This window comes from Chelonoidis abingdonii, chromosome 4 (assembly GCF_003597395.2).
Source record: "Chelonoidis abingdonii isolate Lonesome George chromosome 4, CheloAbing_2.0, whole genome shotgun sequence".
NCBI lineage: Eukaryota > Metazoa > Chordata > Testudines > Testudinidae > Chelonoidis > Chelonoidis abingdonii.
In genome coordinates this window covers 23348209-23374451 of record NC_133772.1, presented here as the reverse complement: position 1 = coordinate 23374451, position 26243 = coordinate 23348209, and the positions used below count along the sequence as shown (strand labels likewise).

The 26243-nt window shown below is 53.0% G+C and overlaps 1 protein-coding gene across 3 annotated transcripts in view; it reads left to right on the top strand.

Annotated features, from left to right (window-relative positions):
• SYT2 (synaptotagmin 2) overlaps positions 1-26243 on the top strand; it is a 217877-nt gene that overhangs the window by 171613 nt on the left and 20021 nt on the right. For all 3 annotated transcript variants that reach the window (XM_032791886.2, XM_032791887.2, XM_032791885.2), the window contains exon 3: positions 20786-20983. In XM_032791886.2, coding sequence (XP_032647777.1) covers positions 20803-20983 — 181 coding nt within the window. In that variant the 5' untranslated portion in view covers positions 20786-20802. The remainder of the gene's footprint in view (positions 1-20785; positions 20984-26243) is intronic.

Sequence of the window (26243 nt, the reverse complement as noted above, 5' to 3'; positions counted from 1 at the left end):
GGGTACGATTTACTTGAATGCGATTATTCAATCTGTGCCATATCATTTCATATTTGAAGTTAGGAGTATTGACTAGTATCTGTATTCCCCTATGTTTACTTTGGGTGAATCCTGCTAACTCAGGTACACAATGGAAAGCCAGCAGAGGCAGATGGCCAATCCACCAGGACACTGGACCTTAAATGCTTAGTCTTCTGTGACCATTGGTCACCTGTGAGATGGTTACGGCCTACAGAGTCAGGTGTTTTTCACCTATATAAACATTACCTTGGGACTTGTGTAACTTTCCAATGGAGGGAGGGAAACAAAGGACACCCACCGTATGCAATCTATTAGGGTGGGAGTGAGTGGTGATCGAGGTCATCAGTCTCTTCCTGCTACCCCACCCAAGAGGCTACTGGAAACAAATTAGCGCTTGTCTACACTGGCACTTACAATTTAGGGTGAGAACTCAATGAACCACTTTCTTTCATGTATTACGCTCCATTTGCGTGTTCTGTTTATCTTTTCTTATAGTTAAGGGTAGCAGACAGAACAGGCGTACCTCCTTAACTACTTTAAATTCACCTGTTAATCATTTAATACATTTATTTCTGGATTATAATACAGACCAGTCTGTCTGTGATTTCTAACGGGAGGTGGGGGCGAGGAAATGTGCATACCTCTTCCACATTGGGAAGAGGCAAATTATATATCTTTGGTACTGTTACGCAGGAAGGGGACATGCTGAGTGTGGAGCATGTCCCGTAAGCTGAGGCTTCCCAGAGCTGAGCTGCAGCTTGTGGTGTCGGCCTGCCTCTGTTGTGTGTCAGAGGATGGTTTTACGAGCTGACTTGGCAAGACAGGTTACAGGGGGCCCAGGCTGGCAGAAAGGTGACTCCGTGGTATCTTCAGATACGGTGGCTTCCCAGGGGTCCACTCAATCACGTATGATCTGGGATCCCTCCCGTCGAAAGGCTTTCAATTGAGGTACTCTAGCGAGGAAGAGAGCTTGTGCGTTAGGGTGTGTGCTAGGTGCGGACATTAGGAGGTAATGGGTTCAGTCCTTCCTTGTAAGACTCCTGTGTGACCTTTAGCACAGGTTCCGATCTGTGAAACGGGCTACTAGCACAGGTATGTTGTTTCGTGAGGCTACACATTAAGATGGTGGTTTATATGGTATGACTGCACTTCGGCACAGTTCCCAAAGTCTGTTCCACTAGGCTAAAAATAGCTGTGTGGTGCTCAGGCTGGAGCCTGGGCTCTGAGTCCCGCCTGAAATCTACATGGCTATTTTAGCCCCGCAGCCACGCTCCGTTAAGTCCAAGTCGTTGACCAGCCTCTGAGATTGCCTGCCATTTTGCAATGGAGACGTAAACCTTAGATAGTCATATGGTATCTGTATATGTACGTATGGATAGATACCTCTGTGCCCTGAGTTTCAGAACTTCAAGCCTTTGAAAACAGGCTCCTCCTTTGGGTGCTCAGTTTATGGATGGGGGCCTAACCTTCTTTACCCCTATGCAACCGGACATAGATTTTCACCCTCAGAGTAATGTCTGTTGGATCTCAGGCAGCAAGCGGGTCCAGGGCTCTGGCTTTTTTCCGCCAACCACAAAAACTCTGTGGGCTGGCTGGAGCAGCGAAGGGGGGAGGTAGGAACAACCAAACCTGCGGCCGCCAGAGAGTTAAGGTGGGGACACAAAAACCTGCGGGCCAGCAGAGCAGCGAGGAGGGGATGAAAAACAAACCTGTGGGCGCTTGTGGCAATGAGAGTCCGGGGGGAGAAAATGCCACGCGCTGCCGTGGGACTCCGCCGCCCTCGTGTGGGCGGGCAGAGAATGGACGCCGCTGCCCTGCCGCTCGCTCTCGCTACAGACCTGGCACCGCTTTCGCAGGGCGTGCTCCTCTCCTCTGCGTTGCTGCCCTAGGGCTGCCGTAGATAGACAGCGACTCAAAAAGGGCGTTCGAAAAAGGAAAACCTGTGTTGTGGCGACACCATGCGATCGCCGCCCTGGATCTGCCGCCCAGCACGAGCTTGCTCGTGCTAGGTTGCCTGGAAGCCGGCCTTGAGCAAGGGACCTTATTATTCCTTCTCACCTGGTGGGCTGTTTCGGATCGGCGGTCGGACTTTCAACCTGAGTGAAGGGATGGCTGGGTTCGGCCTGTTGTTCTTAAAAACATTAGAAAAGCGTTGATAGGCCAGATAGTTAATTAGGACATCTTCATAACTTGATAAATGGCATCCTCACCCTCTCGGCTAACCATAGAAGGACAACATCATTGTGGCGTTCCATTTTTGAGATCCCATTAGATTCCACTTCAGCGCAAGCTCCCGCTGCACCTCCCAACATACATACTTTTTTTGCCTAACAGCAACATAGTAATGGCACCAGAATTGGTATTGTGGTTCATGCTTTTACCCCCAGCAGGCCTGTTGTACTGGCATGAGCATTGCTACTCTCTAGAAGTCTGACTTACTACAGTCTCTTTTCCGCAAGGGTATGTATTGTTTAGTCTCCAACAGATTGGGCCTTGATTGATCTGTGCCTCACTCTTTCCTCCCTCCCACCCCCCTCGTCTAGTTTTCTTTTATGGCGTATGTACATTGGCTGTCATTCTAACGGTTGCAAGCGCATGTGTTGATGCCACTGGCTCCTGATTGATTGAGACTTGCCATTTACCGTGAGCGCTCTTCGGTTATAATAGAAGAAACAGCAAGACGTATTGTCTCATTAGACACACTCAAACCAGATTGTTTGTGCTCAGATTCTCTCTGTTTTTATTTCCCCCTTTCTCTCCAGTTCTTCAAACCGGAATGTTATGGGTGGCTGTGTGTGTGGAGAGGGGAGGGAGGGGAATCTGTTATGGCTTAGTCTCTGGACAGCACTTACATCGCAGCCTCCAGGCTGCCTGCATAGCAGCATGACCAGTTAGTCCTGAAGCGCCACATTTATTGCCTCGCTGCCTTTCTTATTTTGAAAGAGGGTGACATTCTTGGGCATGGAGGCATTGATATGAAGTCATGCATACTGTTTGAGGGCATGGCCAGCTGGTGGTCTCTTCCAAGCCATTAACCTCGCTGACTTGCTCTGGCATACAAATCCGACAAGGGTTTGGTCGGTGCCTGAAATTGTCACTATCGTGTTCAGTGTGCTTAAAGGCCCCAATGAGAAGCGTTGGTGGGAACGGTCTCGATATTGCTGCTGAGCTGCTGGCCTGATACCCTCATCATCGCCACCGCTTGTTATTTTTCGACACCGTTCTGTTCTCTGGGCTGCACCCACAAATGTCGGGAAGGCACTTCCACGTGAACCTCCGCCAAGTCCGTGCCATTGTCCTTCAATATCCCATCCTTTGCAGGATGCCACAAAATGACTGAGATCGCGCCCCTCATGCCACCACTATTGCCTACCGTGTGCTCCCTTTGGGTATCTGTTATGCACCATCTGTTTTTGTTGTCTTGGTTGTAAGCCCCAGAGTCGACTTCTTTTTGTTCTGGGTTTGTCGGTCTTCCTGGTGCCAATGGTTCCTGGCCTGTGGCTCTTGGAGAGACGACAGTATACATAATCAATTAATGATAATTACGCTCCTACGGGACAGTGTCTGTATTTAATCGTAAGTGCTCCTGGGAGGGGAAGAACATTGCTCAGGACTGAAGCATATGCCCAGTTCCTCTGCTGTTGGCTTGGTCAGACAAGCGAGGCAGTTCGCTTGACGTTGTTCTGGTGGATAGCAGGGGTGGCTTCCTTTCTTGGCAGGGCACATTTGTGTGTTTGTTTCTAGGGCATTAGTGCGAGGTGTGTCTGGAGGGACTGTACTGTGGGTAGCAGGCTTTCCTTGGCACTACGCTTTTGTATTCAGACCCTCCAGGGCTTCTTTCCATCTCTGGTTGTCCGCAGCTGTGGAATGAGCCTTGCTTTCAGGGGAGCATGTTGCACTGGTTAACTTTTCCGATTTGAAACCTCCAACACTCGGCTTATTTGGCAGCTGGGCTCATCTCTGTTTATCTTTAGAGGCGAAGACCGACCTGCCAGGCATTGAATTTGAATAACTTGGCTGGGATTTCGTTCCTTCAAGTGTTCCAGGGCCCCGGGGGTGGAGCTAGGGTTTGGATTCCAGCCGTTGTCTTAATTTCCGGAGTGTGACTTCGACTCGTAAGGTGCAGGACTCTTGGATAGCATTGCATCCTTAGGCGACGGGTGGTAGTTAACATGAGAGTCTAATGTCTCTGAGAAGGGGCTAAGGAGTGAGATCCTGGATCTTGCCCAGGAACCCCGTGGCAGGACCATGGACCTGCCACGTCTTGGCTCGTGGGGTTGTTCGCTGCTTGCCGATTGGGCCCATGGGTGCGGCACAATTGGTGTGTGGCTTTCCTCAAGTGTGGTGCTATAGGAGCAACGGCAGATCTAGTCATCGTAGTCGCGCTTCTGACGTCTCCTCGCCCTGCCCACCCCCACCCTACCCCAGGCCTAGTCTCTGGTTGTCCTTCAGCGGTAAGTGCGTTCACACTGGCAGGGCAGCTGCTCGCAGTGGTGGGCTTGACTTTCAAGCCGGAATGCCAACTTAACCAGTGGCCAGACACGCATTTCACAAGCTGCAGCCTCGGGGGTGCAGGTGCTGCCTGTGTCCTGGCTGTCCCGTCTGCCCTCACCCATTGCCAGCACGAACGATCACTCAAAGGGCCAGCTAAAGCACTGAGACGTTGGGTGAGCCCTGCTTTCCGAGTTCCGGGCTCCTGGGTGATACATGGCGCGCATTGAGCATGCACCAGGGCATCGTACCGCTGATGCGTTATGGTGGCGTGAAATTGTCGGGCTCCTCGTCTCCCGGCTCCGGAGCAAAGAGTTTAAGACTGGGACATGAGAACTGTGTCCTTCAAATGCTCAGCCGAGGCTGCTGCACTGTCTGTATCAGCGAAATTGTTAGAGCACAGACTCCCAGGTTGCCACCCGAAGGTGCTTCCCCACCACTTGCATGCGCTAGTCGCACCGAACCGGCGTGATGGTTTTTTAGATCGATTGTCTCCAGCCATTCCACCCACAGCGCGTCTCTGATGGGTGTGTAAAGCACGGGTTGGCTGCGGCCGACATCTGGTCAAGCTCTTTTCATATGGGTGCAGTAAGCTGGTTGAATGCCTTGGATGTGCTGGGTGTGGCATGCCCCAGTGCGATGTGTATTGTGTGTACGTGTGTGCGCGTTTGATTTCCTCTGTGTTCAGTGTGTGGTCTTGTCGAGGAGAATACGAGCGGAAGCACGGCCCCTCGCCCTGACTTGCTAGGTGTGCTTAGGAAAAATTTAGGTGCATTTCAAACTGGAGAGCCAGAGCGTCAGGCCATCTCATGCTGGGACTAGCTAACAGGGCTCTCTTCTCTGAGGTGCTGATGATTCCCATGTCTACTTGAGTTTGCAAGGTTCAGCCATAGACGCGGGGTAATTGATCTTCCTTTTCTGAGGAGCCTGGTATGCAGCTCTGAGTGGCGGGGCGCGGCTCTTCTATTCTAGCCAGTCGACTTCCTGTTGTCGCACGCCGGCCATTTGTGGAAGGCCAGGTGCCAATTGGGAGGTTTTGGGTTGACTTTATTTTGTTTTCCTCATTACAATGAAATTTCCTAGCAACTCTCTGCTTCATTCCCGCTCTGGCTGACCAGGGCTGGCCTGTCTGTTAACCCCCCCATGTTTGTCGGCTTCTCCATTCGTATCATCATTGAAAGCGAACTTCCATCGAATCTCACTTCTGGCTCACCATGGATTTGCTCGCTGCTGCATGAGCTCGTGGCCCTTGAGCTGCAGACGGAGCCGGCAGCGCAGTGCCTGTCGTGCGCAGTTCTCGTTCTCGCTGGGTGTGTTCAGCCCCGCGCCCAACACTGTGCTCACAGCCCTCCTTAAGCGCTGCGTGTGTTATTGCAGAGTTCTCTTTGCTTCCTCTCTTCCGACGGACTCCCAAAGCAGGGCCTTTTGTGGTGGCCGATCCCAGTAAGATATAGAGTCTAGATAGTGGGGGGGACTGGGGAATCCACAGCCTCCCTTTGGATGTTCGAGAGCTGCAGACTCCGTGCGACGTGTAGGGGGTTCAATTCTGATTGCAGTGTCTATGCCCTTCTTCTGGCTCACCGCTGCAGCAGCTTGTGTCTGATGAGCACCTCACTTATATGTCGTAGGTAAGCCCCAGGGGCCACCCCAAGCTCAGGTGCCCTATGTGGTGTGCTGACAACATACCTTCCACCTCCCTTTCTGTCATGACTGTGGCACTTCACTTTGTCTCACAGCCTCGCACTGGTCCTCTGGACCACGGCAAATCCCCTCTCGTAACACCAGTCCGTTGGTCAGACTTCTCACTCCTCCATCATGTTGACTATCTGTCACTGTGCTGCCAAGGCCAGCACTGCGGTGCCCCGCAAGCATGTCCAGGTGGTATGTGCTGGGTTGCTTTACGCGCTAAGAGCAGGGATGTGCTATTTCCACTCCAGGGTATTGTTCTATGCTGGCAGTAAGCAGGATGTGATCATTTGAGCCACTGCCCTTTCTGTTCTACACACAACCATCTGCTCGGGTCCGCATTGGGCCGTGAGCTTTGGACCTGACAGGGGACAGGTCAGCCCACTCCACTTACTTGGGGTCAAGCTCCTGGCTTTTGCGATGAGGATGCAGTCAGCCAGGCCTGAGTCAGAGACTGCATAGTTTGCGTATGGATGTGTTAGCATGTTCGGAAGACCTGGCTCCGGAGCAATTGAATAGCCAGTTTACAACTGCGAGTGATGGCTTTGGAGGTCCTCAAGATCCAAGTATCGAGTGCAGTGTAGTAACTTGAGGGTCTTACAGGCTTGTGGCAGCACCTGCTACTGAAGAGCCTTTGTCTGGAATCAGCTGGTGTTGGCCATTCAGCTTTGCGACCTGCCTACTCTGTCCTACTTGCGGTACAGAGAGTGATGTGGTCTGCTGTAAGGCCAGCTGTGAGCTCTAATCTTAGTGGATGGTTGTCTTGTATTTTGGATCGTTCACTTCCACTGTCCCCAAGGCAGGCACCACTGGGTTTTCTTTGGCCTGGTTTCTGGCTTCGCCCGGTGTGAGTTGGCCCTGGGTTGCTGCGGTCGTCTGCGTGGCTAGCGTTTGTTCTCCTCTTCGTAGGGGGTGGAGACAAGTCCTCCTTTGGAGAGAACTAAGCTGTACTTTCCCAGGCCAGAACATATCGAGACAACACAGGACATGCACTAGTGGTGTACCCTTGGCTGGCTGGTGGCGTTATGTCTTTAAGAGAGAGCAGCCAAAAAAAAGTCTACACCTCGAAGGCAGGTGGCCAGCATGCGCTCTCATTGCCAAGCCCAGATGAGTTCAGGTCAGAAACTGGCAGCACCCAGTACCCACAGTTGGGGCTGGATTTTCACAAGAGCTCCAACAAGTGCCAGCGTCTATCTGGTGCCGTTCTGAGATCGGCTCTACCATCAAGCATTTGTTGTCTTCCAAGGTGCCTGAGATGTGGCTCTAGTTTGAAAAGGGGCTGTTAGCCGTGCCCTAAAATTTATTAGTCGGATCTTTTTGTTCTGTGTTTCAGCGTACAGCAGAATGATGGGTCCTGCCTGTGGAATCGGGCCTAGATGCTACCGGAGTATCCTGATATTAGGTCCTAACCACCTTCATGGTACATTTTTTGGTCATCCAGTCTGGATTTAAAATCTATATTTCCTGATTTCAAGACTATTTAACTGAACTTTCACCGTGTTTATTTAAGGGGTCCAAAAAGGAGTTTGATGAGGTGGTGGGGGGGTGCAGGGTTATTGTGGGAGTGGGGTTATGGACTGCATACCCTTATTTCTGGTACTGCTATGCTAGCTGCGGCTGCTGCCTTCAGAGCTGGCGGTGGTGGCTGTGGGATGGATCCCTAGCAGCAAACAGATGTAAGGATAGCATGGCATGGCTTGGTATTGCACACCTTACTTCTGAACTGCTGCTGGCAGGGCGCTGCCCTCAAAGCTGGATGTCCGGCCAGCAGTCGCTGCTCTCCAGTCACCAGCTCTGAAGGCAACACAGAAGTAAGGGTGCTCGTAACCCCCCGTAACATAACCTTGTGAACCCCCCGCAATTCCCTTTTGGGTCAGACCCCAATTTGAGAAATGCTGGTCTCCTGTGAATCTATATCGAATAGGTAAAGCACACAAAAGACCAGATTTCACGTCCAGGACGTGTTTTTCAAGGGTGTGATTTGGTAGGGCCCTACTGATAATCAATGATAATATTAATGCAGAATTGGATCTTGGGGGCTTTGTCTAGTGCTCAAGATCAAAGACGCTCACATAAAGGTTTCTTGGCTGTCAGCCTGCACCCTCAGCCTGGGATCTGGAGTCAAGCTGGGTTCTTCTCCCTCAGGTCTCATTTCCATTAAGAAAGATTCCCTCCTCTGAGCACAGTTCCTTCAAAGTGTCTCAACTGTGCTGGCCCAGGGAGTTTACCCCTGTAACATCACAGCACCGCAATCAGTTCCAGTCTCGGCTTTCAGTGCAGATTTGTTAGTTTCATATATATTTAACAATCAGATGCAATAACACCATAATCTACAGATCTCCCACACTTTGAATTATTGCTCCCATGTACAGATGGGAACTGGGGCATGTATAGATTAAGTGACTTACCCAAGGTCACGTGGGAGTCTGTAGCAAGAGGGTATGTGAACCCAGCCTCACTGTGCCCTGTTTAAACCACTGATCCTTGCTGCCTCTTCAAGGCTGTTGCAAGGGTGGGACCTGACACATGGGAGGCTCATAGGCAGGGGCTGAGGGAATCCATGTTGGTGGTCAGAGATCCTGGAGCATAGCGAGGTCAGGAGGCTGTTTGCAAAGGAGCCCTGGGAGCCTGAGCATTTGGAGGTCGTATCCTGCAGAGGCTCTGCTGACCCTGCTCAGAAAGGGTTTGCTGAGGCCAGTGGTTTCCATTCTCCGTAGTGGTTTGTACTTGCTGACTCTCTGGGTCCTTCTCTCTTCTGCTTTACTTATCACACTGATTGGCAGTGTCAGTGCCCTGACAGCTGAGATGATGCTGTGTGTCCCTGGGTCTTCCTCAGCTGAACTGCTCTGATAACAATCCCATCCTTTTCCCAGGGTCGTCAGAGCCCTTCATTGCATTAGCAGTGACAGCCTTATGGCGCTTATTGAGTCCTTCTGTTACATTGCCCCCGCCCGCACTGACAACTGACTCTGCTGGGATGATGAAAAGCAGGAGAATGCCCTGTCATGTTATCGAAGCCTCTTTCCCAAATCTGGACCTAGCGTCCAAAATCCGGGTGCTTAGTATAACCCTTCTAAGCTACTACCAGCTTAGCTTTGATCTTGCTGCCGCCATTCAAAATTCCAGGGTTTTGCCCCTCTGGTCTCCCCAACCTTCTTTGGGGGACCCAAGACTCAGAAGCCTGAGCCTACCAAAGGGAAATAACCCACTTCCTTCCCTTCCTCTCCCCCCAGACTTTCCTCTCTGGGCTACCCTGAGAGTATTGATGCAATCTCTTTAACATCACATACCAAGAAGCTATATCTCTTCTATTCCACAAAGAGACAAACCCCAAATACACAGGAAACAGAATGATTCTTCTCTCTTCCCCTCCGCAGTTCCTGGTGCTGCAGAGCTTACCTCTGTAGATCTAACACAAAGAGGAATTCCCTTCCTTCGTTCCTTAGCTACCCAGAGAGAAAACTCAAACAGTCTTACAAAGAAACTTTATATAAAAAGAAGAAAAAGAATAAGAAAATAAACTCTGCATCAAGTGCCCATACAGGGCTATTGCTTATAAGAATATGAATAAACGTCTGATTCAAAAAGATATCCAATTGAACTTCCAGAAGTTCCACATGTAAATACCCAAACAACATAAAAGCTATATTGTTTTTCTACCTGTATTACAGTTGGATACAGAGATAGAAGATAGAAAGAAGCTTCTCATAGCTGGAGACAAACAAACAGACTCAGATCCCAAAATTCCTCTTTGACTTTTGCAAATCCAGTTTCTCTTCTGATGGTTGCTCATTGCACTTCCATTTAGGTATGTGTGCGCGCCGCGTGCACAGCCGTCGGAGAAACTTTTCTACCCTAGCACAACTCGGCGCGGTCGGCTGGGCGCCCCCTGGATGTGGCCACCACGGCGCCGCATAAATACCCCAGCGACCGGCCACCCCTCGTCCTTCTTACCGCCGTGTTGGTCGTTGGAACATGGAGTGCAGTTGCCTGACCTCCACATTCTTCCTAGCTGACTCGCTTATCGCTGTTCTTTGTTAGTTAACGTTCGTTTACATAGTTAATTAAGTTATAATGATTAATAGTGTTAGCGTATTTGTTAGTAGTTTTTCGCGGGGCCGGGCCTCTTCCCCCCCTGCGCCGTACGGACGAGCCATGCCTAGGCTCGCTGGGATTTAAGCAATGTTCAGCCTGTAATAGGCCATGCCGACAGGAGATCCCCACGCTCCTGCCTGAAATAGCCCGGGGAGTCGCACTTAGCGTCTAAGTGCCCCATTTGTAAGGCCTTCAAGCCGCGTGACCCAGAGGAGCGGAACTTTAGACTCCGGCAGCTCCTGCATGGAGGGCGGTTGACACCAGAGCCCGAGTAACGAGACCAGGAAGCGGATGAGACCGCTCCTCCGCACCGTCCACGTCCGGTACCGGTAAGGCTCCTCGGCACCGCAGCACGCGAACCGAGGCAACTCCGCGCCGCTCCCTCTTCCGAGGTCGACGTTGGCTAAGCTCGGCGGACCCTCCTGCAGCCGCCCCGGCTAAGATGCTCCTGAGGCAGACCGCCCGGCCCGGCCCCGGTTGCGGCGCCGTCAGATCCGGCCCGTTGACTCCACCCCGCGGGCGTCGAGTCCGGTGCCGAGAAGCTCCCCGCACTGGCCGCGGTCGAGCTGGCGTTGCCTTCCACACCGGAGACATTTTTGGCGGCACGAGACCTGATTGCTATCACGGAGCTGGCACCTCATGTACCTCCGGTACCGCCAGTCCGTTTGACCCTCTCCAAGAGCAAGCCGCCTTTTTCTCGGCCGCCCTCTGTCACTGGCTCAGGTCACCGCTCACGATCTCGTCTCCTCGCTGCCTCTTCACGGCACGCTCCCATCGATCAATGTCCAACTGGCACCGTTCACCGCGGCACCCGCTCCAATCACGGCACCGTTCGCGGCAACGTCATCAATCGCGGGCCTCACCTGCACCCGTCGCACCGTCAATCGCGTGCCCGCAATCACGGCACGTTCTCCGTGGCACCGCTCCAATCGCAGAGCCCGTTCTCCGCGGCACCGCCTCCAATCCTGCGGCACCGTCTCCGCAGCACCGTTCCAATCACCGGCACCGCTCCGATCCTCACGGCCGTTCTCCGTGGCACCCTCCCAATCGCGCACCGTTCTCCGCGCAACGCTCCCATTCGCCTCGGCAATGCTGCCTCGGCCGTCCTGCTCGCCTCGGCACCGCTCACCAGTGCCCGCTCACCGCGGCCGCGGTCCGCAACTCGCTCCCCGTCACCGCTATTCGTGGTACGGTACGGCCCGTGACCCTGGCACCACCACGCAGGCCGTATATCCCGGAGCAGATTTCCCGTCGAGGCTCGAGGTCTCCGGTCAACCTCCCGGCACCGAAGCCGGCGCTGAGCCCGCGTCGGCTCGGTCCACGGTCCAGTACCCGTCATACCAGAGAGCTCCGGGTCTGCCAGGTCCATTGGCACGTCGGTGCCACTTTCGCGGCCCCTCCGTGGGCCGCTCGGTCAAGAGTCTGTTTTTCCAGGGCAGGTAGCAGTATAGCCGGGACCGAGACGTTGACTTCCCTGTGGACTCTCCAGGACAGTCCCCACGACTCCACGCAGCAGCAATGGGCATGTGGACACCCTGGGCTTACCATCAGGCCCAGGGTGCTCCCTGGTTCCGGGCCCTGCACCTGCTCCACAACGTCGGGCACCAGAGGCTACCATATCCCGTCTCTCCGGAAGATGCAGAGGATCATGCCATTCATCCTCTGCACTCCCGGAGTCTTACAGCAGGACCCACAGGGGACGAGTCCTGCCAGACGCCTCTTGTCCTGGGGTATCCTCCTCCTCTTCTCCGATGAGGCCGTGGCGGGCTCCTCTTCCTCAGGGCTCCGCCGATCGACTTCGAGCCCACCAGGACCTCCTCGCCGGGTGGCCCTTAACATAGACCTCCCGGTGGAGGAAGTGCGAGGTCGCGATCGCGTAGTCACTATTCTCTGGCTGCCGATGCCCCAACGGCCATAGCCCTCTCATTCATTAAAACTATACAGGCGACTACTGATACTTGTGGCAGTTCCAGCATCCATCCCACGACAGCAAAAGGCGTGGACGCAGATATATGGTGCCCTCCAAGGGTTATGAACACCTGTACATCCACCCACCCCCTCCTCGTTAGTTGTCCAATCAGTTAACGAGAGGGAGCGCCATGGCCAACAGGCGCCAGCACCAAAATCTAAAGAGGCTAGGAGCATGGACTTTAGGCCGTAAAGTCTTTCAGCTGGCGCCTTACAGCTCCGAGTCACCAATCAGCAGGCCCTCTTAGGCCGATACGGCTTAACACCTGGTCGGAGGTTAGCCGCTTCACAGATTGCTGCCCCGGACTCACGCCAGGAGTTCGCAGCCTTTGTAGGGCAGGAGAGATCGGCAGGACCTCCCTCCAGCTGCCCTGGACGCGCGGCGCTCGGCTGCTAGGACTGTAGCCTCTGGAATTCACTTGAGACGGTTTCCTGGCTCCAGGCCTCCACCTTACCACCAGTACTGCAGACCACATGCAGGACTTACCCTTGGGGGCGGGGTTTGTTTTCTGATAGACAGACCCTCACCTCAAAGCCTAAAGACGGCAAGGTCACCTTAAAGTCGCTCGGGATGCACACCCCTGGCTCAACGGAGACTTTAGCCCCAAGCCTGCCGCCCGTACTTCCACCTCGAACGGAAGGATTTCACCAGGAGGCGAGGTCGGGGGGGCGAGACGCCATGCTGGCCCCCACACGGCCCAGTCTCAAGGCCCCACTAAAACCACATCAGGGGCCAAGAGCAGCTTTTGAAGGTACGGGGACGGCGTACCAGACTCTCTTCAGGATCTTTTCCCTCCTTTTCCACCGCCTTCCTACTTCTTTGCGCTGGTCTCAGTAACTTCCGATCAGTGGTGCTGCGCACGGTGAGCACGGATACCACTCCAGTTTGCTTCATCCCGCCTTTCCGCCCCCTTCCGGTCCCTCTTCAGGATCTTCTCACGAGCAAATCTCTGGCACGAGGTGCAATCTCTCCTCACTGCAGGAGCCGATAGAGGAAGTTCCGTGCCCGAGAGGGAGAAGGTTATTACTTCCGTTATTTTCTCATTCCCAAATCCAAAGGAGGCCTCCGACCATTCTAGATCTGCGGGGACTCACACAGTGGCTACGCAAGTTAGAGTTCCGCATGGTCTCCCTGGGAACCATTATCCCATCCTTGGATCCTGGAGATGGTACGCGCCGTGGTTTTCTTACGAGACTGGAGCGGCAGAGCCCTGTCTGAACCATCTCATGGAAGTTTCCCCTAAAAGTTTAGTGTGATTGTTATGTCCTTCTTGTTCTATAGATGGATTAAGGAGCTATATCGACGGGGAATTGAAAAGACAGCTCGTCTTCACATCATATGCCATTTTTCGCCGCAAGGAAGTACCTTCGTTCTCCGGTCGACAGCACCCTCGTCTATCTACTCATATATTGCGTAGTCTCGCCTTTGGTCCTGGGATCTACTTCCCTAGGGCTACCAAATTGCATAGGCTGTCGTCGCGCGGCGATTTCGCAACAGCAGATACTGTTTTCCCATTACCTGGTATGACTGGCTATCAGTGGGCGCCTCGCAACCTCAAGAATTCTCTGTCGCATCAGTAAATCAGGCTCTTTTGTCGTTTTTGGAATGATCCCTGCCTCAATTGAAAATATCGTACTTTTCTCTTTTCCCTCTTCCTTCCGTGTTTGTGAGAGTTCTTTGATGCGTCCCATACGGCAAGAGTCCTTGATTACTGTAGTGCTTAGATGATGTTGGGTGTGCTCGGTGTATGCCTGATGTGGCTCCAAGTCTATCGCAGGCTATTTGCGAAGAACTGTATCTGCTGCTTGCGAACTATTGCGCGGCGAGACGGCTGCATTTTGGAGACGCCTGCATGTGAGTCAGACCGGCCCAAAGGGGATAGCTTATCTCGTGTATAAAGCGTGCTGTCTGCCCGTGAACCGGAGGTACCTTTTCTCGCTTTAGACGCGAGAATGAGGTGCTAGTTCGCGTAGCGCGTCGCTTCCTCGTCTTTAGAGACTAGCGGACGATAGCGTCTTCCGATGATCAAGTGATGGGAGTGAATGACTTTTTTCCAGGGGGAGAGGAGGGGTTTACTGCTCGGAACTATGTAACTTGCGTAGCCACTTTTGAGTCCGCGAGTAGTCTTGAATGTCGCGTGAGACATACCTTTGGATTTGGGAATGGTAGGTTACAATAACGGCAGCTATACCTTCTCCCCTCTCTGGGGAGCGCTTGCTCTCGGCTTACAGTGAGGAGGATTGCTTGTGCCCGAGGACTCTATGCTCTGTGTGAGAGATGTCTCCCTTTGATGAGGTTAGCCGGGAAGGGGGGCGGAAGGCGGCGGAAATTAGGCAAACTGGAGGTAGGTCATTCCGTGAACTGTCAATTCCGTGCGCAATGACCCCTCTGATCGAGATAAGGTGAATCTGTAGCACTAGCCTAGAGGAAGGTGCAGGATAAGTCGGTTGGAAAACGCAGGAATTAAGGTGATCTGAGAGAGTCTGTACGCCGTCCCGGGGTACCTTTCTAGAAGCTTCTCTTGGCCCCTGATGTGGTTTTGTGGGGCCTGAGACTGGGCCGTACGTTGTGGGGCGTTACTTGGCTTTCTTCCGCCCCCCGGACCTTCGGACCTCTTTTCGTAGGTGAAATACCTTTCCTGTTCTCGAGGTGGAGTACGGGCGACTCTAGCTGGAGGTTCTAAATGTTGGACATCGTTGAGACCAACCGGGGAAGTGTGCATCCTGAGGCGACTTTAGGTGCCCTTGCCGTCTTTCGGGTGTCTTTGTCACCGGGGTGGTCTGGCGGTTATCACCGGTGGACCACCACGCCAGATCCAAGGGTTAAGTCTGCAATGTGGTCGCATTCACTGGTGGTAAATGTGAAGATCGCACTGAAGCCAGAGAAATCCGTCTCTCAGTGTCTGGGTAAGTTCCAGTGAAGAGCTACATTTCCTAGACGCCAGTGTGAGTCGCTCTGTTCGTACCAGGGCAGCGTGTGGAGGGGCTCTGCCGATCTTCCTGCCTCCTCACAAGGCTGGAATCCTGCGTGGATGTACGAGCCGAGGCAAGCGCATCATGATCTTGAGTGGGGCTTACCATCCGAGCTATTGTGGTTGACTGGAGCGATAAGAGGCTAAGAGGGCCGCTGATTGGTGACTCGAGCTAGTATAGCGCACCGCAGTGAATGACTTAAGTTATCTGTGCTAGTTTGTTGCCTACTGCTGCTTGCCCATCTTTTTAATTATTCTCTTTGGTGCTGGCTGCCTGTTGGCATGGCGCTCGCCTCTCGTTATATGATTGGACACCTAGTGGAGGAGGGTGGGTGGATGTACAGGTGTTCATACCCTTGGGGTGGCACCAATATTATTTTCGCTCCCGGCCTTTTTTGCCATGTACGGTGAGGTCTGGATGCTGGAAGACAGACTGCCACATTAAGGTATCGTAGTCGACTGTGATCTCGTTTTATGAATGGAGAGGGCTGAGTGACGCGTTGGGGGGCATCGGCAGCAGAATAGTGGTGACGCTTACCTTCGGTATGGAGCGCCTCGCCACTTCTCCACCGGGAGGTCTCCCTTGGTTCGGGCCACCGGCAAGGAGGATCCTGGTGGGACTCGCTAAGTCGTCGCGGAGGACCTTGAGGAGAGGGAGTCCTTCGTGCACTTGTGGCTCTATCGGAGAAGACGAGAGTGACGGCATTTTATGCTCAAGTTCACATATTAAGGTCTTCTCGTGGCTTTTCTAGGACTCGTCCCCTTTGTTGGTACTCTGCTGTGGAAGTCTCAGGGTAGTAGGAGCATATTGTTGAATGAGCTGGTCCAAGTGATCGCTACTGCACTCACTTTCTTGGTAGTCATCCAGAGGATCTGGAGCGCGTACCTTACTAACGCTAGGCTTTTCAGGTTGCTTGACCTCCGTTTGTGGGTAATAGCTCGCGGGTCGGAGACGCGGTGTGTCACCCTGGTCGTATTTTGGATGGTAGTACCGCAGGGCGGTCTTGAAAAAGATATTGTTTCTGTCTGCCGGGGAGATGGTCCAATGGCCATTGCTGAGTGCCGTGTGCAACGCCTAGCGTTGCATGTGTATCGTTGGAAGTGTGCGTAGGAAAAGAGTACCCATCAGGTGTGGTGTTACCTCACGTGCTCTCGTGCCCGTGCATGTAACTGATACGCTTGTCTACCTGCCACTGGATATGCGCAGACTAGACTCTCTGACCGCGTCAGAGCCAACGGAGAGGCTGCAGTCGCGCCGACGTGCCAATGGATACCTCGGAGCCGGCGGCGTGTTCTATGGGAGCCAGATGGTTATGGATTACCCTGTTGGGAGCACGGCTCGCGTCTGCGCTCTCTGTTCAGGCGCAGGAGCGCGAGGGTTGACCGGGGATCTCGTCGCCAGCACTCGCATTCGGGAGGATCTGCTCAATACTCGTTTGGAAGAGTAATTCGGGTGAACCGTTTGGGCTGTCCGTGCACCGAGTTGGCTCTCGACGTGGGAAGGCCACGAAATAGCGGGACTGGGCGCTTAACAGTGCTGCACTTACCGCAGAGGGGAACACAGCACCGTGATAGGATGGAGTTGCGGACCGGCCGCCTCGGTGAGCGGTGCCGTTGGGTGGCCTGATGCCGAGGCGGGCGCAAGAGGTCTATTTGCACTAAGCCGCAGGCGAGCATTGCCGAGTGGGCGCTGGTTGAGCGGTGCCGCGGAGAACTGTTAGGTGGTGAGCGAATGGGAGTCAGTTAGGTGCCACAAGATGGACGTGGTTGCCGTGCATTCTCTGGGTGCTTGTGCTCCGTATAGATTGGAACGGATGCTGCGTGAGAAACTGAGGTCTGCTCGGCGGCCCTATTGGACTCTTTGGTTCAGGTGGGTGCGCGGAGACGGTGCTGCGCTTCCTCTAGGACTGGGGATCTGCATACGACGTCACTCTCTAAACAGGATACTCATGGCACTCTGCGTTCGATTCTCGAGCTCCAATGATAAATTGTGCTGCCGCGAGTGTGGGGAACTTGCTGCCGCGACGTGCATGTGTTGTCCGCTCGGATTGGGAGCGGGTGCGCGGCGAATCGGTGCACGTGATCTGGGAGCGGTGCCGCGGTGACGGTGGCGCGAATATGTGGAGCGGGCCGATAGAAGAGCGCGCGAGAGGGACCGAGATTCTTTGAGCGGTTGACGTGAGCTCAAAGTGGACAGAGGGCGCCGAGAAAGGCGGCTTGCTCATATGCGAGAGGGTCTAATCGTGCGAAACATGGCATTGGTTCGTGAGGTACATTTATGGTAGCCGGAGACTACCGAATGATCGCAACTCGGTTTTCGTTTGTGCCCATTAATGTTCTCCGGTGTTGTTTATGCAACCCGTCTCGATCTTATATTTAAGAAAATCAAGCTGGGCTCTCGTGCCTGGTATGTGTTTCTTCGGTCGGGCACGGACTCGACGGTTTCTATTTCAGCGCGAGGGGGACTTTGAGTCAACAGGGGCCGATATTAGGCTGACTCGGCGCTAACGCAGTAACCGCGGTTTGGTGTGGAGACGGAGACAACGGCATGGTCATATGGCTCTGAGTTAAGGGGGCAGTGTTATGGCCCTTCGGGCGAGACTGTCATGCGCAGGGGTCCGCCAGAGTTAGCCTATGAGCCACGTCGACCTCGGAGAGAGGGAGCGGCGCTGATTGCTTCATAATGGTCATGTTTGTCTTGTGCTGCCTCGGTCTTGTAGAGCCTTACAGGTAGCCGACGTGGACGGTGCCGGAGCAGGAGCGGTCTTCATCCTCTTCCTGGCTCGTATCTCGCTGCTCTGAGGTCCACGCCGAGCATCCATTGCGGAGCTGCCGGTGGAGTCTAATAGTTACCACCTCTCACTTCCTGTGGTTCTCGCTGTCTATAGTGTGCTATTACAAATTGGCGTAGTGATTCTTTAGATCGTCTAGTGACGAATTCTTCTCCCGGAATTTCAGGCAGCAGTCGTTGGGAATTCTTCACTTCGGGGATCATTGGTCGCTTTATTAACTAGGTGATTATTAATTGTTCAGCTGAGGTATTCTTGCCCTACTCCTTACAATCAGCGAGCAGGCATGGGCTTCAAGGCTACCGGGCGCAGGGTAAGGGGGAAGGGCTCCGCGAAAACTACTAACAGTACCTACATATTATCCATCCCTATAACTAACTCCTCACCACTATGTAAACGAACGATTACTAACAAAGACGCGTCGCGAGTAGCTAGGAGAGTGGGGTCAGGCAACTGCATCCCTGTTCACCGCCAACCGGGCGGTAAGAAGGAACTGAGGGTGCCGGGTCGGCTGGGTTATTTATTGCGGCGCCGTATGTTGGCGCCACTCCAGGGCGCCGCCAGCCGACCCGCGAAGTGTTGCCTAGGGTAGAAGTTATTCTCCGAACAGCTGTGCAATCACGATGGCGCGCACCACCTAAATGGAATGTATGAAGCACCACTCGACGAAGAAACTGGATTTTTCAAGTCAAGAGGGATTAGGGATCTGAGGTTGGGCCCGCTATGAAAGCTTCTTTTATCTTTCTTATCTTCTGTATCCACTTGTAAGTACAGGTAGAAAAAACTATAGGCTTTTATGTTGTTCTTGGGTGTATTACATTGTGTGTAACTTGTGGAATGTTTCAAATTGTTCTTTTTCGATCAGACTGTTGTATTCATATTTTCTTCAAGCAATGCCCTGTATTCACTTGATGCAGAGTTATTTCTTATGCTTTTTCTTTCTTTTTATATAAAGTTTTCTTTGAAGACTTGTTTGTTTTTCTCTTCTGGAGGTAAGGAAGAAGGGGAGGGGAATTCTCTTTGTGTAATTACAGAGGGTAAGTCTGCCGCACCAGGAACTTGGCGGGCGGGGAGAATGAGATGTAGAGGAGAGGAATCATATACCTGTTGTCCTTGTATTTGGGGTTTGTCTTCTTTGTGGAATAGAAGAAGCTTGCTTCTTGGTATTGGATGTAAAGAGTTGCATCATACTCTCAGGGTAGCCCGACGGCTGGGGTATTTATGCGGCGCCGTGGTGGCGCCACTCCAGGGGGCGCCCAGCCGACCCGCCGAGTGTTGCTAGGGTAGAAAAGTTTCTCCAACAGCTGTGCACGTGGCGCGCACACACCTAAATGGAATGGATATGAGCAACACATCTCGAAGAACAACAGTTACAGAGGTAAGTAACCTCGTTTTCTGATTGGTCCTCTGGTCAGGTGTTTGGTTCCCTTTGTTAACCCTTTACAGGTAAAAGAAACATTAACCCTTAGCTATCTATTTATGACACATGTACAGTCCAGCAGCTTAATGGCACCTCTCTTGAGGCTTCTGCCTACTTAAGGGAGTGGTTAGAGCAGGGAACTGGGATATGGGTGTGACAGGTTCCCCCTGGGGTGCCACCTGGAACTGGGGTACCACTGGGCCCCCCGACCCAGCAGCCTGGGCTCCCTTTTACACTGTACTGCTGTGACAAGCTGCAAAGCCCTCTCTAGCCTGCACTTTCATCAGCATTCATACAGATGGGGACACACCCTGCTGCAGTTATATGCAGACAGGCTCTTTAACCAGCCCCTGCATGGTAAGGCTTCAGCTAGGGCACCTCCCAGTTCCTAAGGCACACATCCCTTCTGGAGTATAAACCCAAAATTATACTATCTTGTGCTGCACAGGGAACTGTACAGCGTAAGCTCATAACATTTGCCCCCTCCCTCAATGTGGAGAGGAATATGCAACAGCCTTCTGCCCCTGAGTTATGATTCCCACACACTGGTTTTAGATAAAGCAACAACAAGTTTATTAACTACAAAAGATAGATTTTAAGTGATCATAAGGCATAGCAAGCAGATCAGAGCAGATTACCTAGTAAATAAACAAAACACTCAAACTAAGCTTAATATACTAAAGAGATTGAATATGAATAGTAGATTCTCACCCTAAGTGATGATACAAGCAGGCTGCAGATGCTTAAGGGGCAAGCTACACAGGCTTACAGCTTGGAATCCCCAGGTGTTCCAGTCACAGGCTAAAAATCCCTTCAGCCTGGGTCCAGCACTTCCCCCAGTTCAGTCTTTGTTCTTCAGGTGTTTGCAAGAGTCTTCTTGGGTGGGGAGTCAGTGAAGGACCAAGAGGATGTCACTCCCCTGCCTTATATAGCTTTTGCATATAGCAGGAACCCTTTGTTTCAAAGCTTTGTTCCCATGCCAGTCAGTGGAAAAATATTGACATCCCAAGATGGAGTCCAGCACCAGATGACCTGGTCACATGTCCCTCTAGAGTCACAGCAGCCATCCCCCACTGGCTGTTTGGAGCATTCACAGGAAGGGGGAAGAGAACCGAGGAGTCCTAACTCCCTTGCTACCCCTTGCTCTGTTAGACCCTGTGTCTCTCCAGTAGGGGAGAAACCAACTGGCCTTTATTGAAGCATTCCAAAGATGGCCCCAGAGATCTCAGGTTTATGAAGAACTGGGTACAGGCATCACCTCTGCAAACACTGCCTGGGTGACTCTGAGAGCGGAAGACAGGCTGGGCCTAGCATGTAACTGGCAACATTACTGTGTCTTTCAGGAAGCCCTTAATTAACCATGATGGGGACTGGCTCCAAGAAAAACCCAGAGCCTGTGGTGGCTCCGGAGCCTGTCAGCACTGCGATGCCTGTGAGCTCCCTGGAGAACGTGACCAACACCACGAGCTTGAGTGACAGCAAGGAGGACCTAATTGCCAAGCTGAAGGCCAAGTTCATGAATGAGCTGAACAAGATTCCCCGTGAGTAGCTGGCGACCAGCCCCTCCTCCAGCATCCCTTTCTGAAAGCAGCCCAGGCAGAGCTCACTAGGGACGGGCCCCAGCATCTGCTCAGCCCAGTGCAGCTAGAGCATGGCTGGGCAGCCCTTACAGACACTGGGGCGAGATGGACGAGACCTAGGCATCCATTACTGGTCACTGAAACCTTATTGGGGGGGGAGTTACCATGGAGTAGTCTGGGAGGGGGATTCAGTGGGGAGTTACCATGAAGTGACTGGGGAGTCAGTGGGGAGTTACCAGGGAGTGATCTGGGGGAGGTGGGAGTTAAGTGGGGAGTTCTCATGGAGTGACTGATGGTGGGGGGTGTTAACATGTAGTATCTGTGTGGGGGAGGGCGGGAGGATTACCATGTGGCTGGTAGTTGACCAGCCGGGCCATATTTTTGTGGATTTGTTCGCTGCCAGAGAACTAATTTAATCTGCCATGTTTTTTACGTGGGTCTAAAGGTTTGCATGATTATTACAATGCACTGGGATATCTAATGTTAAAAGTTTCTGTGTCCTGCTAAAGATGTTGTGGTGTCCCCATTCCCCCAGTGTAAGTAAGAAAGTGATGTTATCAGTCTTATCTGTATGTATTCTCTCTCTAGATACTATAAGGGACAATTGAAATGGGGGAGGGCTGCAGAGTTGCCTTGTGGTTGGGAGCTGGGGTTGCAGCAGGCTTGCCGTGTGAGAGGGGTGCCGGGTTTTTTGCATTTCAAAGATGCTAACCCTAGGAGGTAGGTGGGAGGAAGGGGAGTTACCCTGGAGGGACTAGGGTAGTGGGGAGTCAGAATGCTGAGTTCCGGGGTAAATGCCATTTAACGGCCAGGGGAGGGGCTGTTGCACGGTAATTTCACATCACACACCATATTATCACTGGGTGAATGGCAGAGTTCTTCTTTGAGTGCTTGTTCACGTCCATTCCACGTTAGGTGTGTGCGCACCGGGTGCACAGACGCCGGAAACTTTTTCCCTTAGCAGCTCCTGTCAGGTCGGCAGGGGAGCCCCCTAGAGTGGTGTGATGCAGTAGGATCTGTCTATGTGGGGGATGGGAGAGCCGGGGAGGACTTTAGGTGAGGGACAGGATTTTTAAGCCTGTAACCTGAGCCAGGTAGGGGGGAAGAGTGTCAGCACCTTTGCTTGGGAAGCTGGACAAAGGAATCGGCCGGCTAGAGGAAGGGCAGTTCAGTTTCGGTTTTGGGCTGGGTGATTGGAATTCAGGGAATCTTATGCTGGGATCCAAGCACCCTGAACCCCCAGAAGGACTCGACTGAGGGGTCCTGGTTGTGCCTCCAAGCTCTGCTGTAACCTGCATTCCTGTTGTCCAATAAACCTTCTGTTTTACTGGCTGGCTGAGAGTCACTGTGAGTTCCAGGAAGAGGGGTGCAGGACCGGACTCCCCCACACTCCGTGACAAGTGGCGCCTCTATGCTGGTGTATATATACCCCTGCCGACCCGACCCCTCTTCAGTTCCTTCTTACCATCCGTGGTGGCGTTGGAACAACTCTTTCTGTCCCTTTCAAGTGATCCCTTAGCACGGTTGTAGCAGTTATCAGTAGTTAGCAGTTATCTGTAGTTAATATCAGAGGGGTAGCCGTGTTAGTCTGGATCTGTAAAAAGCAACAAAGAGTCCTGTGGCACCATAAAGACTAACAGATGTATCACAGTATAAGCTTTCATGGGTGAATACTTCGTCCAGTACATGCATCTGACGAAGTGGGTAGTCACCCACAAAAGCTTATACTCCAATACATCAGTTAGCCTATAAGGTGCCACAGGACTCTTTGTTGCTGTAGTTAATAGTTATCTGTAGTTAGCACTTTGTAATACTAGATAGTTAAGCTTCTTTTGTTTTAAGTGTCTGGAAGTCGTTTCCAGTACCAGCTCTGGGCCTGTGGGGGGTTTAAGGCTTGTGCCACGTGCTGCAAGCCTATGCCGATCAGTGATCCCCATGACTCCTGTCTCCGCTGTTTGGGGGAATTGCATCAGATTGAGTGCTGCAAGATCTGTAAGGCTTTTAAGCCAAGAACCAAGAAAGAAAGAGACTTTCGCCTCAAGCAGTTACTCATGGAGGCCGCGCCGCAACCTGCGACCTTGGACCATCCCGCTTTGGTGCCGGCATCCTCGGTGTGGAGTGCTCCGGCATCAGTCCCTGATCTGGTGCTGGTGGGGCACCGCAAGCATGCGGCACCGAAACAACAGGACAAGCCCAGGCACTGCTCGACCTCTCCAGTGCGGTCGAAGGCGGCAGCCGAAAGGCGATAGAAGGTGCTCCCCACATAAGAAGGCAGCGCCTCCAAGGGACCAAGCACTCAGAGGGGCAGTGCGGCCCCAGGACACATACCGGCACCGGTGGCTCCAGTGCTGCAGGGCCCATCGAGCCCCGAGCTAAGTGGGTTGAGTGCAGAAGAAGAGCTGGAGGACATCCTAGAACAGCCCTCCACGCCAGACACCTTTGAGGCAGCAAAAGACCTCATCGAGCTGTCAGCAGCAAGCCCCTTCCCTGGCAAGGAGCAGCCTCCGGCACAATCACTAAGGATACCGTCCAGAGGTAAGCTGGCAATGGTTCGCCACTCGACATCACCACCCAGGCACCGCTCCTGGCACTGGTCCCATTCGAGCTCAGCCTCCGTGGACTCCCAGTTACCTTTGATTCAGCAGGACTCGATAGCACCGGAACCGAGCCAGCATATGGTACCGGCTCCGCTGGCGTACCGCTCCCCGGCACCATCACTAAACTGGCACCGAGGGGACATAAGGCAGGTCCCTGTTCGCTGGTCGTCTCAGCCGTGAATGAACGGGAGCGTCGTGGCCAGCCAGCCCCGGCCCCTAAGGCCAAGGAGGCTAAACGTCTGGATCTCTTCGGAAGGAAGGTCTACTCCTTTGGGGGCCTCCAGTTAAGGATTGCGAACTAGTAGGCGAGCCTAAAAAGGCACAATTTTAATTCCTGGGCAGCAGTTTCCAAATTTAAAGACTCCTTGCCCCAGAGCTCTCAACCTGAGTTCACAGCCCTCGTGGAAGAGGGAAAGGCAGTTGCCAAGACCTCTTTACAGGCCTCTCTGGACTCAGGAGACTCTGCAGCCAGAACAGTCACCTCAGGTGTGGTGATGAGGCGCTTGGCGTGGGCTCAGGCCTTCCGCCACAGGTCCAGAACACCATCCAGGGCCTCCCTTTTGAGGAGTCTTGCCTCTTTTCCAACCAGACGGATGCCAGCCTGCATAGCCTTAAAGACTCCTGGGCAACCCTCAAGTCATTAGGAATGCATACTCTGGCAACTCAGAGGAAGCCATTTAAGCCTCAACCGCTGCAGCAGGGTCAGTACCAGCCTTGTCCTGGGCAGAAGCCTTATCGCAGGAGGGGCAGAGACAACAGACGCAGGCGGAATAACACGCCTAATCAAGGCCAGGGCCAGGGCAAGCCACAGCCTGGCAACAAGCAGGGGTTTTGAAGGTGCGCTCGAGGACAGTGTACCAACCCAACTCCCAGATCCTTCCCCATGTTTCTTGGACTGCTGGTCCCACTTCTGCCAGGTGTGGTCTCATATAACATCATACCGTTGGGTCTTACGCATGGTACAAGTGGGTTACACGCTGCAGTTCTCCTCCTTCCCCTCCCCGGCCTCCCGCCATTCCCCGTCCCTCTTCAGGGACCCTTCTCACGAGCAACTCCTTATGCAGGAGATACAGTCGCTCCTAGAGGCGGGGGCGGCGGAGGAAGTCCCTCGGGAACTAAAGGGGAAGGGGTTTTACTCCTGCTATTTTTTCATCCCAAATGCAAAGGGGGGCCTTCGGCCCATTTTAGACCTTCGCGGGCTCAACAAGTTCTTAGTCAAGATCTGCTTCCATGAGGTATCCCTAGACACTATTATTCTGTCCCTGGATCCAGGGGATTGCTACACTGCCCTCGATATGAAATATGTGTACTTTCACATCGCTATTCACCCTGCTCACTGGCGGTTCCTGCAGTTCGTCGTAAACCAGCATCATTACCAGTTTACGGTCCTCCCATTCGGCCTGGTGGCAGCCCCCCACATGGTCAGAAAATGCATGTCAATAGTGGCAGCCTTTCTGTGAAAAAGGAGAATATGGGTATATCCATACCTCGACGATTGGCTCCTTGCGGGTCGGTCCGAAGAGGAGGTCTGCTCCCATGTAACGGTGGCCCTGAATGCATTCCGCAGGCTGGGTCTTCTCGTCAAAGTGTCCAAGTCTTCCCTGATACCAACACAAAGGCTGAACTCGGTGCAAGTGTGAGCGAGCCTTCCAGAATCCAGATTCCTGGCCATCCAGCATGTCATAGACTCGATGCTAAGGTTCCCCACTACCATGGCCACATGCTGCCTGCAGCTCCTAGGGCACATGGCAGCATGCACTCACGTAGTTAAATATGCTTGACTACAGCTCAGGACTCCTAGAATACCTTCCGTATCTCAAGCATCAGGGTCTCGCTCCTTCCTCAATCAGAGTGCATTTAGCTGCCATTTCAGCATTCCACCTGGGGGAATCCAGATGCTCTGTGTTTTCTAACCCCATGGTGGTGCGGTTCCTCAAGGTACTGGAAAGAGTGTCATGCCTGCCGGTCCCCCCTGGAGTCTTAATCTGGTCCTTTTCAAATTTATGGAGCCCCCGTTCAAGCCCCCCTGGCCTCTTGCTCCCTCCTTCACCTCTCCTGGAAGGTAGTGTTCCTGGTGGCCATTACGTCGGCGAGGAGGGTGTCCGAGTTGAGGGCCCTAACCTTGGAGCCTCCTTATACAATTTTTTATAAGGACAAAGTGCAACTCAGGCCACACCCTAAATTCCTCCCTAAAATAGTCTCACAATTTCATATGGGACAGGACATTTGTTTGCCTGTGTTCTTTCCTAAACCACACACGGACCCAAGTCACCGTAGCCTGCACGCTCCGGATGTCCGAAGGGCCCTGGCGTTCTATCTAGAGTGAACTAGACCTTTCCGCAAGTCGACACAGTTGTTTGTTGCCATCGCCGATAGAATGAAAGGGCTTCCGGTCTTGGCGCAAAGTATATCATCGTGGATTGCAGACTGCATCTGCGCGTGCTATGAGCTGGCCAAGGTTCCAGCCCCAGCGATCATAGACAAGGCCACAAGCATCCTCAACAGCTTTTCTGGAACACGTCCTGATCCAGGGGATCCGTAAAGCAGCCACCTGGTCATTGGTGCACACATTCACAGCCCACTACACAGTCAACCAGCAGGCCAGAGATGATGCTGCTGTTGGC